General features: G+C 39.5%; 1 protein-coding gene across 4 annotated transcripts in view; it reads left to right on the top strand.

Moving 5' to 3' along the window:
* The window catches only part of SLC1A2 (solute carrier family 1 member 2), a 177,940-nt gene extending 160,324 nt beyond the window's left edge, over positions 1–17,616 (top strand). For all 4 annotated transcript variants that reach the window (XM_077114412.1, XM_077114409.1, XM_077114411.1 and 1 more), the window contains 2 exons: positions 4,132–4,363; positions 8,214–17,616. In XM_077114412.1, coding sequence (XP_076970527.1) covers positions 4,132–4,363; positions 8,214–8,285 — 304 coding nt within the window. In that variant the 3' untranslated portion in view covers positions 8,286–17,616. The remainder of the gene's footprint in view (positions 1–4,131; positions 4,364–8,213) is intronic.
* The last annotated feature ends 1,357 nt before the right edge of the window (positions 17,617–18,973 follow it).

The following is an 18,973-nucleotide window of genomic DNA, read 5'->3' as shown; positions in this document are numbered from 1 at the left end:
TGATTATGAAAACCTTGTGTCTGATGCTCCTTTTATCTACCTTATCAACAATATGAGTAAAACATATGGAATAAAAATAAATAATGGGGGAACAAATGTTAAAATAAAGTTAGATTGAAATGCTAGTGATCAGTGAAAGAGAGGGGTAAGGGGTATGGTATGTAGGATTTTTTTTCTGTTTTCATTTTATTTCTTTTTCTGAATAGATGCAAATGTTCCAAAAATGATCATGATGATGAATATGCAACTATGTGATTATTTGTGGATTACTGATTATATATGTAGAACGGAATGATCAAAAGTTAAGAATGTTTGCGTTTATTTGGTGTTTTTTGGTATTTAAAAAAAAATTTTAAAATTAAAAAAAAAACCACCAAAAACTGCCTTCAGTAGGTCATCAGTGGCCTCCTTGTTGCTAAAATCAAGAAACATTTCTTTTCCTTTTCTTACTTTACCTCTTGGCAGTAATTGGCATTATCCAAAGCATCCTTATTCTTGAAACATATTTCCCTCCACTTGTGAAATACAAATCCTTCTGTACTCTTCCCACTTTGCCCATACCCAACTGAGGTTGGTTGCCCTCAGTGTTCTAGATCAGATTTTCTGCCCTTCTCACTGTGCATACTCTCCAAGCGTGAACTCAAGCACTGCAGCATCCATGGCCATCTCTTTGTGATGACTCTAAATTTGCTACCTGCAGCTGAGATGTTTTCCTGATCTTCAATCCATATTCTCAACCACCTGTGGGATATCTCTCCTTGGCTGTGTCATATGCCTCAGAGTCAACATGTTCAAACTGAAGCCAGGATCTTTTCTACCCTAACCAGTCAAACTCCTTACTTATGGTGGCAATGCCCACTGGTTGCCCGAGCCAGAAACCTGAGAGCAATGCTCGACCCTTTTCTCCCTTACTCCCCATAGTCAATCAGTCTTTAGTCCTGTAGTTATGTCTCCTAAATAGCTCTCAAATCTACCTTTCTCCTTACCTACCACATCCTCACTGAATGGATTTCACTCTTTCAGTCTCATGCTTTTTCTGTCTGTTCTTCATAATGGAGCAATTGTGATCTTTCCCCTTAATGACTCCTCATTTTCCTCATTCAGTTATAGTCCTAAGTCCTGAACTTGGCTAATAAGACCATACTTGATTTGGCTTGCTCTTACTTTCTGCCTCTCTCACTATATCTGTTAGCCATCTTGAAGGCTCCTTATTGCTCCTATCTCTTAGATGGCAAACCCATTACTTCTCTTCTCCCTCCAGCTCATTATCTCATACTTAACCTTATGGCTCAACTCAAGACAGTTCTACTCAAAGCTTTTTCTGGGGTCCAAATATGGCTAAAGTGTCCCACCTACATAACCCCTTAGCACCTGGATGTATTCCCATTAGAACATTAATATCACTCTAGTTGGAGAAACAGACAAGTAATGAAAGGTGGGCTTCTCGCATGTGAATGGAGGCTGGGCAAGGTCCTTGTCTTGTTCTTTTCTGTCTCTGGCACCTGTCATAATGCACTGCACATATATTAGGTGCTCATTAAATAATTGATGAATGAATTAATTGATTAACAAAGAACACAGCAACTAATGAGAGTCTATATTTTCTTCTGGCCAATTGCAGGTGTAAGAAAAAGAACATTTTCACGCTTATATGCACCTGCAACCTTTTAAGCATTCTTAAGGCATGCTGAGTGCTTCTCTCATTTCATTTAACTGTCATGACTAACTTGTGAGGTTGAGATTAGCCCGATTCTACGTTTTACCCTAAGGTAAGAAGTAATTTGCTGAAGGTGACAGAGCCAGAAGACCTGAGTGAAGATTTCAGTCCTAGGTCCAGGGTCCTTTCCATCTTTATTTTGGCTTCAAATATCAGCCTGCTTTGATTCTACCCATCTTTTTCTTCCATCCGTTCTTGTCCTGATTGCTATTTCCAGAATTCCTTTTCAAACTCAAGGTGATCTGTAGAGTAAGGAAAAGATGGGCAGTGAGTGAATGTGGAGAAACTCACCGAGCAATCCTATATAAAAAACTTGATTTTATGGTCACTTCAGGAGAGTAGGGATTTAGGATCAAAGAAAGCCACGGATTGAGGAAACAGGAAATTGTGAACATACATCACGATTTGAGTGAAAAGACTTTACTAAATTGCAAAAGTCATTAATTCTTGAGCCTAGTATTTTTTGCTTTTACGCTATGATGGGGTATGACTGGGGGCTATTCCCAAATGAGAAAGGAGCCGGGACATAATGAGTATCAACTTCGGGTTAGGAACTGGTTTTATCTTCCCCAAGGTTTATAAAGTAGATATTTTAATTGCATGAGAAAAATTTCACTTTGAGCAAGTCACCCATATCATGCAGTTAGTAAGTGAATGAACTAGATTTAAGATCAGGATGTCTGATTCCCAGGGGCTTTGTATTATGCAGCAGACAGTGGATTTGGTGTCACACCAGCTGTGTTCAGGGTCTGCTCTCGTACTCTACTCGGATGTGTGACTTTGGGGAAGCCACTTGACCTCTCCAGTCTTCAGTTTTTCCATCTGTTCATGTGTATAACAGTAGCTTTTATAGAGCTGTGATGAGGATTAAATAAGGCAATATTTATGAAATACACTGTTATACATAGTAAGTGTGATATAAATATTAGCCATCATGATCAATATTCTTATCATCCTCCTCACATTTTGTCCCTTTACTTACGAATAAGGCAGGTTCTTCTGGGCCATGAGTATTGCTTTTCAAGACTCTAGAATTCCTTGAAATTTAAGAATTGGTCAAGCCTGTTGAGTGCATGACTTAGGATATAACCCAGGAGGAAGAGAAAGAATAGTGGAATAACTCCAAAGTAGATCACCATCATCTGATGGGCAAATAACTTAGCTAGCTATGTGGGAGCCCTGTCATATGAATTATTGTCCTTTAAGTAGAGTTAATGTTTGTGGGGGTAAGAGTAGCTTGATCAGGCATCAAGTGTTTGGTCTATGAGCTGGTAAATATATATATATATATTTGAATTGACTTGATAGGATTAATGATGTTAAAATACATGTTATATAATAATTTTTTTTTGAGTTCTTAAAGCATTTTGTTAACTTATTTGCTCTTCACAACAATCCTCACATGGTGGGCAGTTTTATTATTTCCCTTTCATTGATGAGGAAACTGAGGCTCACAGCTGTTAATATGATTAGGGTTGCTCAACAGCAAAGGGGAAAAGTGGGCATTTGAATCCAAGTCAGGCTGCTCCAGAGACCATGCGTTTTCTTAGCCATCACACCCTTACATGAGGGCTTGTTATCAATCTCCACTTCAAGTGCCTGACTTTGCAAGTGAGATGAAGGCTCAGACTCCATTCCTGTACAGACTTGATCACACCAAGCAGATTCTACAAAGCACAAAGTTGGGGAAGAGCTCTCTCTTGTGTGGAGAGAAGCCCCTAAGAGAAAAAGTCCTACTGATTATTTTTTATCATTGGCAGCATCTTTCTGGTTGGAACCAGAAGGACAGCAGTGGCCATCCTAAATGGATGGCCTTGCTGGAGAAGCAGTGTAGGCTCCTCCAGTGCAGTTTTATTAATGTTGTTCTCTAATGAGAATTTGATTAGAAATCTATGATGATAAATATTAAATTTACTTTAGGCCTTTATTCCAAGAACCAGTTAAGGTTCCATGTTGCCTGAAAATTAATCCTTGTACCTTTATATTATCTGAATTGAAAGCTAGAGTGTCTGGAAGAGAACATCTCAGCACAACTAGGAGCCTGGGTACTAATTCTGAGATTTGGACCCATTTTTTCCCTCTAATTCATCCCTCCTACTCATCCAAAGCTCTTCCTTCTTCTCCTTCTTTTTTTTTTGCTATGGTTTGAGTGCTTACTAGTCATTAGAAATTGTGCTAATCACTATACATACATAATGTCATTTAATTTGCACATAAGCCTATGATTATCATTATTATCTCCAGTTGGCATACCAGGGAATCAAAAGGTCCATAAAGGTTAAGTAAGTTGCCTTGTGGATCAGGTAGAGGGCAAAATGTGGAACCAGAACCCAACCCCAGGTCTCTCTGATTTGAGACCTCTATCTTTCAACATACTGCTTCCTCATTTAACTTTTTCCTTTCGTTGTCCCCAGGGACAGGATGAGAACTTCAGTCAATGTTGTGGGTGACTCTTTTGGAGCTGGAATTGTCTATCATCTCTCCAAGTCTGAACTGGATTCCATTGACTCCCAGCATCAAATGCATGAAGATATTGAAATGACCAAGACTCAATCAATATATGATGACATGAAGAACCACAGGGAAAGCAACTCTAATCAATGTGTCTATGCTGCACACAACTCTGTCATAGTAGATGAGTGCAAGGTACCTTTTCCATTTATGGATATCGAGACCTGTATCTAGTAGTGCATGCTGCTTGATCTCTTCAAAAACAAACACATAAGCATAAGCCCTGCATGTATTTTTGTCACTTTTAGTTTTCTCAAGAATCATGTAACCCAGGCTTCTATGAGTCCACGATCATCTAACTCTGTGTCTAACATGGTGGGAAATCAACAGCTCGAACAGTGAAAGAGCCAATCAGCTGCTTGTTTCATCCACATGATACAAAACAACCCTTGTGATTTCCCTACCCATGTACTCCACTATTTGATCAGTTTTCTTGAATATTTTGCCCAAGAATTTGTGATGGCTGGAACTTTTCTGACTTTTCTATTCTTCCAGTGAAACACGAGGGAAATACCCAGCATCATTTAATTTATATAGTACAAGTTTTCCTTCTTGCTGCATGACACATATTGGTAAAAAAAAATATTCCTGCACAACTTCACAAAGCTATCTTTCTTTTAATTGTTTTTCTTTTTTTTAAATGGGAAGGTGAATATTGACCTAATAAGTTCCTTTACTACAAGAATAGGGAAGCAATTTCAAGTAAAGGATAACTATTTTTTCAGGAAAATTATCCAGAGACATTTTTAAAAACACTCTACATCATGCACACTGCCTGGTAGCACCATCTTTCCTGTGGCATGGCTGTTCTGGATTCTCCTCCAAGCTGTTGGGTGCTAAGTGTTCAAACTTGATGAGCTCTGTCTAGCCTTCATTGTAATTAACCTGACATTGTCAGAGACAGAATGTTATGACCAGAGTGAAGCAAACTTGGAGAAACCCTGGCAAGTGAGCAAGGAGTCAGCTCCGGGGATTGGTTTGCTAAAATGGTTCCAGACAGCAGCCAAGGACAATCGAGATGCAATACTCGTGTTCAATTCCTTTTCTATTCCTATTGATAAGGTCTTATTAAGTAGTCAATTTTCCCCTATGTTATTTCTGAGTCATTCCAAATAAACACCACAACTTCTGCCAGGCAACTAATGATGACTTAGAGGCAATTGTCTTTATTGGACTGCAAAATATTTCAGAAGACTGGTGGGCCAACCATAGTCTTTTGCTTATCCTTTCTATATAAGGTACATTTGTGGGTGAACCAAGGCTCAAACACAAATTAGGAAGGAAACCCATCCATCAAGAGGTGGTTGCATAAATTAATTGACTGTTCATGAAACTTATTCCAATTATTAGAAATTCAGATGTATCTAAAGGGCATACTCCATTCTCCTAATAAGTTAGTGTTTCTCACATTTATGTGCATATGTTGGACATCCCCAAGATGTTACTTTGGGACCATGAGGATATTGCATAAGGACAAATAAAACACATAATGCAAGGGTCAACATTCCCATGGAATGGCTTTATGCACTAGTATATTTAACAAATACTTATTATGTGCCTTGTAGGGTTTAGTTAAATGCCCATCTCACTTCTGTGGCCTCTTGTATTTTGGTCATTCATCACATGTTTATAGAGGGCCCATAAGATTTTAACTCAAATTACTGTCATACAAGGAGAAAAAATAGTAAGTAGTAAGAAACAAAGCGAAATCACCGTATATACATTTTAATTTTGCAATTGCATGTAAGAATAAACCTAGTAGTTAATTTTCTATGGCATGGCCCAGGCAGGCATGGAGAAATCTTAGATTTCAGACTTCCCTGGAAGCTCTTTTTTTTTTTAAAGACATCAAGCACATCAGGAACAATTTGCTTCATTTCTTAAAAATTAAAACTATGCCTATCACTAGAAATTAAGTGAGAGAGAATTTGTTCCCATTTTTCACTGCTGTGTCCTGGCACTGAAAACAGTGCCTGGCAGGTAGTAGTTGTACAATAAATATTTTTCAAATGTATCCTTTCAGCATCTCCACCCATACTTTATTTCTGGTCCTCTTTTTGCTGGACAGTTCTAATAGAGATAGTTACTCTTTTATTTAGATGGTCCAATGGTCAAACTGAACAGGTCATGAAGATGATGGCTGAATTGGCTTAATAAGTATTTCAGCTGCTGGCATTATTTTAGCGAAGCAACTGGGCTCAGCTTAGTGAAGATTAGTTGGTCCTCTACTTTTGTTAGATGAGACAATCTTCTTGTTCTAGAGAAGTAAACTATGTCAACAGTGACAGAGTTATGGAGATGAATTTACTCCCTTTTCCAGAATATCTGGGTTCCATTCATTCATTCCTTTGAACTTCTTTCTAGCCAATTCTCAGTGTCACTATTTCTCATTAAGAAAAAAAAATTGAGATGGGAAACATCAAGGGCTTATTGCTCTCTTCTTCTCCATTTTGTTTTTCTATAACCCAGGTGGCTGGGGCAGACGGGGATGGAATGGTTTGGAGAGGGGAGTCCCAAGCTTCCTTTCATGTTGTCCTAGTTACATTTGAAACAGTCCCCAGTCTTAAAAATAAACAAAACAACAACAGAAAAACCGCCACCGTGTCCCCAAGTGCTGTCTGGTTCCTCCAAAGGCACCACATCGTGATTTATACTCTTGTCCTGCTATTGACCTCACTCATCACTGAAAGCCAAATAGGCACATTCAAGGTCATGGTGAAAAGGTAGCTTTCTCTAGGCAGACAGTCTGTCCCTAGCAGTCTTTTTCTCAACAGTTCACTGAAAGGGAAACAAATTTGCTGCAGCTCTGGTCAAAACTTAAACCACTTCAAGCATTGCTATGTCATGTTGGTCTCTCTTTTCAAACTCTCGCCTGGCAATAGTAGTTTGAAGCTATACAAGAGCTTTTTCATATTAATCAAAATAACTGCATGTGGAGCTGTCACTGTGTATTGCATGGTCCTTCTAAAATATTGGGTGGGGGCTAAGGGGATGGAGGAATGAATAGTTTATGTTTTCATTTGCTTGGTTTGTGAAGGGCAGTTGGTTTTCTGTGGCTAGCATCTTGTGTGTGCTCATCACGCATGCATTTCACTTCCACTTGGGTAAGAAGAAGGTCAGATTTCTTTCAAACATTGCTGCGTTTGTCATGTCTCCATATCCTAATGCTTCCATAAATCCAGTCTCTCCATTATGTGGAATATCAGTCGTGGGTTTAAGGTTTGCACATGACGTTGAGGACAGACAGACATAAGGTAAGCTAGGAAAAGTATTTAGAAGTGGAGGGAAACCTCCCATTCTACATGAGGGTTCAGCTCGCTTTGAGCCAGGAAAGCATGATATAGACCATTTGGTGATTATATTTAATTATTAAATCCCAGCATCAAAATAATTTAGTTAACCATTGTGACTGATCTCAGGCCAACCATTGTGATTTCCGATTTTAGACTCAGGTGTGTGTTAATTCACCTGGCATCCACGCAACTGAACCCCTCATCTGCATGAGTAGAACTAGCTGCCTAGTTCTGGAATTTTCTCTGTGGTTATGCGGAGTAGCACATGAATGGTATTTTCTCAGGACTGTGGTATTGTGTAATGTGTCTGTAGATAGACAGGCCCCCCCAAAAAAGGGTTGTAGAATTTATCCCCCAAATTTCAATGTATCGCTAGCCCATCAATACCCGCAAGGCAACGTTCACAAATCAGTGTTGAAAACTAAGACAGGCTCAAAACCAATTTGGAAGAACAATTAAAAACAATATTGGGGCAGTGCTCAGGTGGTGCTCAGTGGCAGAATTTTCGCCTGCCATGCTGGAGACCCGGGTTCGATTCCCGGAACCTACCCATGCAAAACAAAAAACAAAAAAACCAAACCAGTACTGAAGTCCTCTAATAGCAGTTGAACCTAGTGCTTCTCCACATAACCTACGAGCCTTTTTTCCGGTTGGTGGCCTATGAGCTGGACGCTGATGGTAATTATTTTCAGGTGACTCTGGCAGCCAATGGGAAGTCAGCCGACGGCAGTGTTGAGGAAGCGCCTTGGAAACGGGAAAAATAAGGATATGACTTTCAGCAAGTTCTTGAATAAACTCCCCAACGTATTCTATGCTAAAAGATGATATAAAGATTAAACAAGCTTTCTTTGAAAAGGAAAAAAAAAATGCACGTTACTTCCCTGTTTACTTAGTCTGTTAGCTGAGGCTTAGAGGAGCTGTTGTGAGCCAGCGCCGAGAGGACCGGTGCTGTGTCTTTGCCAAATAACGCTCGGTAACCGTCTAATTTTCTCACTTGTGTTACTGTTTGAATGGATGCTGCTGGAGGAGTCGGTTTAAATTGAAGTTCCTTTCTTGCCAGCTTCCCTTTTCTCTCAAGATGCAAAGACGTTGAAACTCTTTTCCCAGGGGACACGACTAAGGGCGCTTGCTGCACTCCAGGGACTTGGGATAATGAGCAAACACAGTGTGTCATTCCTTAAAGTATTCTCCCTGTCGCGTCTTGTTAAGTGCGAGTGATTCTGTTAGAAGCCTCTAGAAGTAATTCCCCTTGAATGTCTTCTAGCGTTTGCATATGCGTTGATTTAAAAACAAAAAAAGCAAGTACCTGTTTTAGGGAACTCTGACAATTTATCTTCTATATACTCTTTTAAGTTAAAGGTTTCAAAGAGAGTTTTACAGGGACCCATATTCTTAAAAGCAACTGATTCTGGACCCCGCGGAATCTCTGCCCTCCTCTATCTAGCCTGTGTGAATAATTATTGAAATTTCAATTATGTTTCATAGTGAGTACTACATATGGTAATGGACTAGGAAGTAATTTACATATAACCACTGTATATAAGGACAAAAGTGAAGAGGCACAGTCAATATAGATTTTAACAAGATTCAAATATTCAAAGTCATGTATGTTGCATTTCCATTTACCTGGTGTAGTGAAATCAAGTGAGATTATTTGATCTGTTTTAATTTCTTTGTTTCACCCGTAAGATTCTTGTGCGGTTTCCTAACAAAAATGACATTTTTAATCCCTCATAGTCTCATCAGCCTAGAAGACCCAATCATTTTACTCTCTTCACACACGGAGGAGAGTTTGTTGGCTGTGCCTCTTTAATCCATCTCTTTAAAAAAAAAACAACAACTAGTATTTATCTAATATGAAGAAAGCTTTTTGTTATATTTATTTCAAAGCACATAAAACTAGTTACAGGGCACAGATGGAAGCAGGGTCAGCCTTCCTTCCCAATCAGATCCTCTCCCAGTCTTCTCTGGGGAAAGGAACAGAAAACAAGCGTCTGTGTGAAAACCCTATAAAGATGGCTTTCCTAGGGCAGAGCCCAGGCAGCCTTGACCCATAATGCGGGAACAAAGGATAACTCTATACAACTGAACATATGGACTCTTCTCATGGCTGTCGAAGTTGGAAGGAATAAATAACATAATTGGAGTCACACAGTGCCTTTTATACTATAGGCACCCAGCGAATTTTTAATGATCGATAATGCCAGCTAAATTTGTGGATGTCTCTACTATCATTTATTATTGAATAACCCACAGTATTTCCCAAGGTTGCTGGGTTTTAGGAGCTTGTTGAGGACTTGAACTTGTATTCTTGAGAAATAAAGCACATCGGCCTCTAAGGCGCGTGTAGAAACTCTGTCCACACATGAGGGTGTGCTACCCAAGGCCAGAATATGGATGCTGAGATATTCGTGCACAGTCACAGAATCCAAATTCTCAGAGGAGAAGGGCTCCATGGACATCACAGACCCTTTACATTCCAGTCCTGGTGGCTTCTTCTCTTCCCCATCAGAGACTTTGTGACTGCACAAGAGACACAAGGTTCTGTTGTTCTTGACACTTAGACCCTCGTTAGTTTTGCATCAGGATCACTACTGAGCAGTATTAAGCACCTTCTTGGTTTTGGTTTTGTTTGCTCAAGAATGGCATTAGTCTTCTTTTTCACTGGGTGGGAAGTTACCAGCGTGGCCAAGGGCATGCTGAAATGTAAGAGCAGAAAGTGCACCCTTCAGGGCAGACATTGTGGACCAAGGGGACACTTCATGGATTTAGCTGTGAAACTGTTAAGAACACACGTTTTGAAGTGGTGCTCCCAAGGGTGTGTTTATGGTGAGAAGAATCTAGACAAAGCATCTGAGAAGTTGTTGGGGTTTTTTGCTGTTGCAGGCCAGCTTGGATACACTGATGGGTTTCTCGGTGAGCGGTCAAAACCTGAATCCCAAAACCCACTCCCAGAGGATTGTCTTCCCAACCCTCTGCCTCAGTCTTTCTGGTTTGTTTTGACTTCAGCTTTTTCCCAGCTATCCTGTTAGCCTATAAATATATAAAAGGACATTGTGTTCAGTGGAAACAAGAATGTACAGCTTAATAAAGCAGACTTTTCTGGTTTGAGACTGTTTGCAAAGTCTCACGAAAATATACTGAGGAAATCACATTTAACAAGAAGGTCAGTAAATCATATTAAAGATAAACAATTTCTCAAATTCAGGACTGGCTTGAAAATCCAGGAGGTCTGCAGAGCATATGACTATGTCCTCCGGTTTCTTAGGACTCCTTTCATTCTCCCCATTTCATCCCCATAGTGATTGGTGGTCCTTGCCCAAAATATGTGCCATAAACAAAACAAATGGATCCAGAGTATACCTCTAACAACCTTGTCTAAATAGGATATGTGTATGTCTGTGATATGTATAGATTCATATTACTAGGCCCGACACAGGTAAGAATGCTTACAATAGTCTGTTAATGTTTGATGATGCACAAATGTTATATTTATATACAGACACAGCAAACCAGAGGCATACATTGCATCCTCTAAGAAGAAAAATGTCCTTAAGTCTTTGGAAACATCACTTTGCTATAGTGTCATTCATCTCCTTTTAGGAATCAGAGAATCATTTCAGGAGAACACCAAATAAGTGAACTTCAATCCTTCCCTTTCTCATTTTGCCCTTTGGAAAATCCAAGTGGAATCCACGTTTGCTTACCTACTGAAATCCAAGGAATCAGATCCAATTTTTGGTGAGAAGAATGGTTTATTTATCAAGGCACTGCTTTACTTCAAGGCTTTCAGGATGTGTCTCCCCCTGTAATCATTTTCAGAGAATCAAGGCAATCATTCCTATCACACAGAACCTCAAAATAGGACTTGAGATGATGGAGTCTGAACCAAATGGCTATCAGCTTCACTTCCTTACTGCCTACTAGGTATGGAAACACAGCCTATAGTCTCTTGCCTGAGGAAGTTACTGTACCCCCAAAAGACAAGTATTGGCTTCACCAGTCAGCCTGGATGTTCACGAAAGCTTAAAGAAAAGGTGCCAACACATCCAGGTCCTGGATTTAGACTTGTGGAAGCTGAGAAAGGGTTGGGGGAGTTCAGTTCATGGGGAGGCACTCTCCCATTAGGTGATACCAGGAATCCCAAATACTGGTTCATTAGAGAGTCTCCGGTCATTTCCACTTGTGTGTGGAGAAGTATGTCGTTTGTAAATGTATCTAGTCAAGAAGCCCTTGCAGAGTGGAGCAATTAGGTAACTCACTGACTGGACCTAAAAGGAAGCCCAATCCTTTTATGTTTATCCAAATATCATACTTCCCTCTGCTCTCAATTACGAAAGTTAATATTTTATTATCTTTTTTTTTTTTAGTTTTGTTAGAATTAAGACTCTTGCCTGTGCAAAATTTTCCATGAAATACAACCATAAATCCAAGTAGATATGCACAATACTCAGAGAGAACCCTCCGTAGTTCAGGCTCTTGATAAATAAATCTCAGCAGTTCTCACTTGGTTTGATGAATAAGATACTCATCAGTTACAGCTAAGTGGAGGGGCCCTTCCCACTTAACTGCTCCTCAGCTCTGTGGCCATGCAGCTAGCTAGGTGGCTGGCATTGCTTTTCTTATTCCCAACTAAATTTATACCAAGCTGAGAAAAAGGAACAAATGGGATTTTCAATTACTGTGCTATTGTTCTTTGAATAAGAATATCAGGGTCAGGGAGCCTAAGAAGATTATGGTAAAGCAAAAAGACTGAAAGAATTCTGAAGTGACACTTTGGTAAGTCTGGTCTGGAAAGACTAATGGTCTCATTGTCTGTGGCAATTTCTGGCTACAACTTTGAAGGGCCAGCGAGTGCCAGCCCAAGCAGATGGCACAGTAGGCAGATTGCTCTCCTTGGGCGAAGTGAGATTGAAGCTACTCGTGCAGCATTGGCTTATGGTTTTCACCAAAAGAAAACCCAATTTCCTACTCCTTCTCCTCCTTACTTCCTGTTCCATTTATCATCGTTGCTGCTTAAGAGACAACTAAACAGGCTGTACAAGTTAGTGAGAGGGTTGGCTTTAGAATGGATGACAGGGACTCTTAATAGACTAGGATCGAATTTCCTAGCATAACACAACTAATTCATGTACTGACACAGAGATGATGAGTAGCAACATGATTTGGTGGAGGAAACATTTGAATTAGACTGCCAATCTTTAGCGGGTTGACTTCAATAAGTCTCACTATATCTCCCTCTAAACCTCAATTTTTTCCATATGTAAAGGGAAGTTGTTGGGATTAAATTACTAAAACTCCTTTCCAACTCTAAGAATCCATGGTATTATGATCTCTGTCTTAATTATTTCTTTCTTAAGGGGCTTACTACACAGAATATTACTTCTTTATATTTTAGGTCAGAGGAACCCACAATAATGATTAATCAAGTAAGATTTTTCTCATCCCCTTTGTAGGAAATTAAATCCAAGCCTTGATTTTTTATAACAAGGTTGGAGGATGGCCATGTTAACCCACAGCTTCATGTCTGGGGACACAAACAAACATACTTTCATTAAACTGCCCTTTACCTGTAACACAAGTAGTGATTCGGGTCCGGAAACACACTCCCAGAGTTACCATGAGAGCCCCGGACAAGTCGGCAGCTTCCCCTGAGCTCTTGCATCACGTCTGCTGTGGCAACGAGCCCACTCCAAATATCCAAACACACAATTTTCTCCAAACAGTCCTAATTACCAACCCAGTGTGGGAATTTGGGAGCTTTTGGCAAATAACCTTGAACACTTATGAAATTTGGTGCAAGATTTGCACAATAGCAGCAACTGTCTGTAATTCTCTTCCCGCCTTTGCCTGCATACAAGCTTTCACAGGTGAGCCCAGGCCACGTGGTTTCTCTGGAGACATATGCAGGGATATTTGATTAAACTCAATTTCTGTTTTTCCGTTTGGTTTGCTATCATGATAAGCATCACTTCCCAGAGAGATAAGCTCTGATTACAGGAACAGAGTGATGCTGGTGATGATTGCATTCTCTGATGCCTGAGGGGTTTCTGGGGTGGATAGTTTGGGGGGAATTTTCACAAAATGCATGTTCTACAGCATACATGTTATCAGCATTGACATTTGAACAATTTGCACTTTCTGTTACTGATGCAATGTACTCTTGCTTTCATCTTTCCTTTTTGTCCCCAACTTCTGCTAAATATGGAGTAGAGTTGGTATTGTGTTGTGAGGCTCCTTACTGCCAGAGAACACCCTTGGTTCTTTAGATTTGAGGGAGTGAGATATAAATAAGGCTAGGTCTAAAGGGATGCTGGTTTTTCCATTAGAGCAGGAGACCTGACACAAAAGCAGCAAGGTAATGACTATTTTTTAATTCATCCATATAAGAACCTGTAGAAAAGTGAGAGAAGCCCCCAAGTTCTAATTCCATTTATACTAAATACTATCTTGGATTATTGCTGATCAGTTTTTTTCTGTGTCCAGTCTTGCTTTATCTTCCTACCTCTGAGCCAAGTATTCATTTTGATATTTTTAAAAGTACTTCTGATTGTTATGCAAGAGCCCTTTTGTGCTAAGAATAAAATCTCCTGCTGGAACAGACCCCGCTGCTTTGCAGTGGCAGCATTTGACCTAGAGAATGGGCATCAACTGGTCCCCAATTCCTCTGGAGACGCCCTCAGGCCCTGGGTGTGTTGGGGCTGAACAACTGACTGTTACCCTTGCTTCCAACCCCGTGTTGATGGGGATGATGTAGTCAGAGCTTCACTCCTTCTGGGGCTCAGCTTCTTCTCTTGGCAACCGTTTCACCTGCCTGGAAACCGTTTCACCTGTTGCCTTTGGTAGGGGGAAGTGTACACACGAACCAAGGAAGTAGGTCCAGCACATCTCACCACAGAACGATTCCTTGAGATGCATGATTAGAAAGCTTACTAGAAATTCATCTTTGGCATCCATTTTTTTCTACAAATTACCTTAATTCCCTCTCTTTTCTTTCAACTGGAAAATATCTCAGCATTACATCTTCATGTTATAGAACACAGATCAGGTTATCTGGTCACTATAGAGATTTGTATATAAAAAGCTACTTTTGTGAGGACTTTTGTATATTGTTTTTCTATTTGTTTTCTACAGTTCAAAGAGAGAGCTGGCGAACCGTGATTCTAATTTGTTCTTGCTGCCAGCAGATCTATTTTGGCTTCCTGGTAAGGATCTGTTACCAGGGACAACAGATTGCCCTCTGCTCAGTATTACACCTTAAATCCACAAATTCCTCCAGACCAATCTTATATTCTTTTTTAAACAAATGCCCGTGCTTGTTTTTGATTATTTATAAAGAGCATGAGAAAATATACTTATTGTCTGGATATTACATGTTTAATATTAATTTACTTTTTAATAATGTTATACATTTGTATCTATTCTACAGAAACCATAGAGAACTCAGTATAGACTGAACTAATCTATTTCGTATTGGTAATTTTGCAGACAGATATTTTCTTAGGGTATTTCTATACAATGACATATGCAGAATTATAATTAACTAGAGCACAAGAAGTTTCTACAGCAATTTAGAGCTATCATTGTTTCCTGAGCATATAGCCACATTTGAAAAATTTAAGAACCCAATGTTTGGTCGTGCAATAAACAAAATGACCATTAAGAGCAAGGAGTCGCTTAAATTCATTAGTTGGCTAAGAAATTGATTTAAATAATTAATCTTTTTGGAACTAAAGAGGAATGGTGCTGATTCCTTATTTTTAACACCAGACCTTGTTTTTCCAGCTAAGCATTCCAATCTTGCTTGCCTCTAAAAAGATCAAGGATGAGGTGATAATAGTCAAATCATTTCTGTATGGGAATCCCCCAACGGCTTCCTTAATTTTGATGGGAAGCCTGGCTTAGGAAAACACCAGGGAGCAGAGATTTGAGAGTGGGCACCAAGAAGTGCATCAGAACAGATTTGTTGCAATTGATTCTCGCCAAGTAAATTGGTAGTAAATGTCACACTGTTATGTAAACCAAACACACTTTCAAGAAAATGGAAAACATTTTTAAAGCCGGCTATGAAGAAATACCCTGTCACTGGGGGCTTGAGGTGAGGGCTTAGAGTCACACTGAAATTGTCAGAAGAAGCCCTGGTTGGTTCTGTCCTTGAATGAATAACAAACCATGTAACCTTCCCAAATGGCAAATCAGTAGCCACTGCAAAGGCAAGGTATCTCCCTTCTGCTAAACACACTTTCTGATATGGTTATTAGGGTTAGTATTTTTGCCAAGGTCTATGTTTCAAATAACAGCTGGTTACATAAAAAAAAAAATATGCTGGTATATATTTGAAACTGCTCCTCATTAAGTAAACAGACTAGATGTACCCTTATCTGGCAATGTTGCATCTGTGGTTTTCAAGTACAGATTGCTATCAAAGCATGAAGTTCTTATGTGTACACACTCACACTTGGTTCAAGCATGAAGACAGTGCCTGTGCTCTTTGTGTAGCTATGATGTAGGTATCTATGTGTAATTTCAGTGAAATGGTATATAGATGTATTGTAAGTTAATTTAAATGTTATTTTTGGTTGTTCATCTAAATGCTGTAGATACGTTGGTTGGTGTTTTGAAAACTCTTCTTTTCCTTCTTGGATACCTAGCTGTGAATCATTTCTCCTCTTTGGTAATGGGATTTGGAGATGTATATGAAGGAAGAACTGATCAATGAATGCTTTGTACTAATAATTTGTTTGAAAATCTGAGTGTGTCCAGCATCTTTGTAAATACACAATTCAGAGCAATGGTGGGGCATATTTGTGTCCTGGTTCTTAGTGAAAGGTCATCCAACATCTGTATAATGCACAGTGAATGCAATTGTGGAGCTTTTGATTATCTAGGCTTAGGTAGGTTTAGAATAAGGACATTCATCTACAATCCTCCTTTGATTGGTGGGTTGGGCTCAGAGTGACCAAAGGTTATTCTCTTCCTGTGCATGTTAGCCTCATGCTCTTGGGAAGAGTCAGCCTCTGACTGTCAAATACTGATCATGAATTGAAGATTCCAAAGAGCCTTGTCCACCTTGGTTCTTGAATCAGAGTACAGGAAAGACATCCATTGACCATCTCTGCCATGCAGGAGAAACTCCACAAAAGCACAATTGAGGCTGTAAACTGCACAGTTGTCTGTATAAAGTTAGAGAACTAGAAGCACAAGAACAGGCAGTGTGCAGCTTTGATATTTGGAAACTGAGGAGATGGGCAACTGATGAAGCACAGATCCCCCATATGTGAAGGGAGTATAACCTCCTATACCTAATATGTTCTGTGTGCATGTTTTGAGTGATTGCAGATGAGATTAACTAATGTAATTATGCACTTGCTTCCTAAAACACACATTCTGTCTAATTATCACTAAGTGGAATGTTATGAGATCTATCGTTCCTGTAACTTCTTCCTGCCCCCCAAGAAGGGAAAAGAAATGGTCATGTGTTGTTGGGAAAACTAAGTGCCCCTCTCTTTTCATGAGCAGACTGAAGCCTTAAAAGTCACATAGCTCCAAGGGCACAAATTCATTAATTTGCAGTAGCTTCTCCAGAGAGGAGAGAGGGCACATGGAGGACAGGAAAATTTCTCCTTGAAAAATGTGGCTTTTCCAACTCCTGTCAACTTCAGGATGGAAACCTAGCTGAATGAAAACTTGCCTTTAGGCAGGATTCTCTTTGAAGATTCTTATATGTGCAGAATGGTAGAGAAGATTGTTTCCTTCAGATCCACACTCTCCATTGGTCTGCAGTCATGTAGCATAGGGCATCTACAGCACATAATGTTTAAAGACTAATCAATGCAAAAAGATAGAAACTTCAATTAATTCTTAAGTTGTTTCTTAAATATGGTACTAGGAAATGCCTCGTTGGCCAAGCACATTTTGTGTAGTTAAGGTCTTAGCTCTCTAGTAACGTAGACTGATTACTGTAACATTTCATGTATAAGACAACTGGACATTCTTTATATACTGGAAATGATTTGTGAATCCGATACTTCACTAAGTGTTTTAACTTCTGTGTGTATATCTCTCATCAATAAATGTGGATTTAAATTCCTCTTAGTTGTTGCCTCTTCTTCAATTCCCATTTGAGGCGATTGTTAGATACATAGTAAGGGACTCCAGTGTTCTTTTCAGAGAAATTTGTGGATGGAAGGCCACGATGTCTACATGGGTATTTTCTCAGTGAAGACACATCTTATATAAAAATTAGAATCTAAAGTTAATTAACTGGGGAAAAAATGGTGATTTTCAGAATTAGTCAAAATCTCAGGGACTAGCCCCCAACTCACAGGGTCTTTAAAATAACCAAAGTTTATTTCTTACTCATGTGACATGTTCATCACCACAAGTTGGTCACAAGACTTTGTTCCATGCCCTTCTCAATAAGGGAGGTGAAGGGAGGCTCCCTCTTTGTTTCTCTACAGCTGCTAATACAGGCTAAAAGGAACATGGCAGATCTTACACTGACTTTTAAATCTTCCTCTTGAATTTTACGTACCTCACTTCTGTTCATATTTCAATGGCCAAAGCCAGTCACATGGCTCCACTTACCTTCAAGGAGGCAGAAAAGTACAACCTTGCCAGGTACCCAGAAGGAAAACTGGGAATAGTTGATGACTATTTCTAATGACTATCAGGCTATGAAAAGTCCTTAAATCTTCAATAAAGGATAGTATACAAGCATATAGTCTCTCAGTAAGTCTAACACAGCAAGTTTTTCCTCCAGGATTGGAAAAATTATTACTATGGATGTAGATGGGAAATACTTAAGGGCCAAGTTGTAGGAATAAAATGCATGATTTTCAAGAGCAGGGTCACACTCAGCATGGTGAGATTCTTACACAGGGAGAGGCAGATGTACAAGCAGGGAGACTCACTGAGAATAGCTGAGCCTCTTCACATTCCAGGGCACACACTCAGGGACTAGAACGGTAGGTGGACGGCCTGAATTAGTTGAATTTCTCTCTCTCTCTCTTTTTTCTATCATTTTTAATTGGGGGAAGGAGGAATATATTTTACATTATGTAAGATAAGTACCTAAATGCGATGCATTACTCTTTACCAAAATCAGCAATCTAGTCACATTTCTGGTGAAAATGTGCATTTCATTTGAAAAGTCATGTTCCTTTCTTCCCTTGGAGCAAGTGTACGTTGTATCCGTATTTGAAATGTTATTAAAATTTTAATTAAAGGAAAAATGCTCATCAGTAGATTTCCATGCTGCCATTTTGTTTTAAGATAGCAAAGAGACACAAATTAGATGTAAGGTACAAATCAGAACACTTTAGTATGGATCCAATTTGGTTAAAACCAGACACTCCACCAGACACTCCATCAGACACAGCCAGAGAGAAAATTTTCTTTGCTTGCTCAGAGAGTGTGGTCCCCATGTTCTAATTTCTTACCCTTTCTCCTG

The sequence above is a fragment of the Tamandua tetradactyla genome, chromosome 8 (assembly GCF_023851605.1).
Source record: "Tamandua tetradactyla isolate mTamTet1 chromosome 8, mTamTet1.pri, whole genome shotgun sequence".
Lineage (NCBI taxonomy): Eukaryota > Metazoa > Chordata > Mammalia > Pilosa > Myrmecophagidae > Tamandua > Tamandua tetradactyla.
The sequence above is the reverse complement of the archived record's forward strand: the minus strand, read 5'-3'. Positions and strand labels throughout refer to the sequence as shown.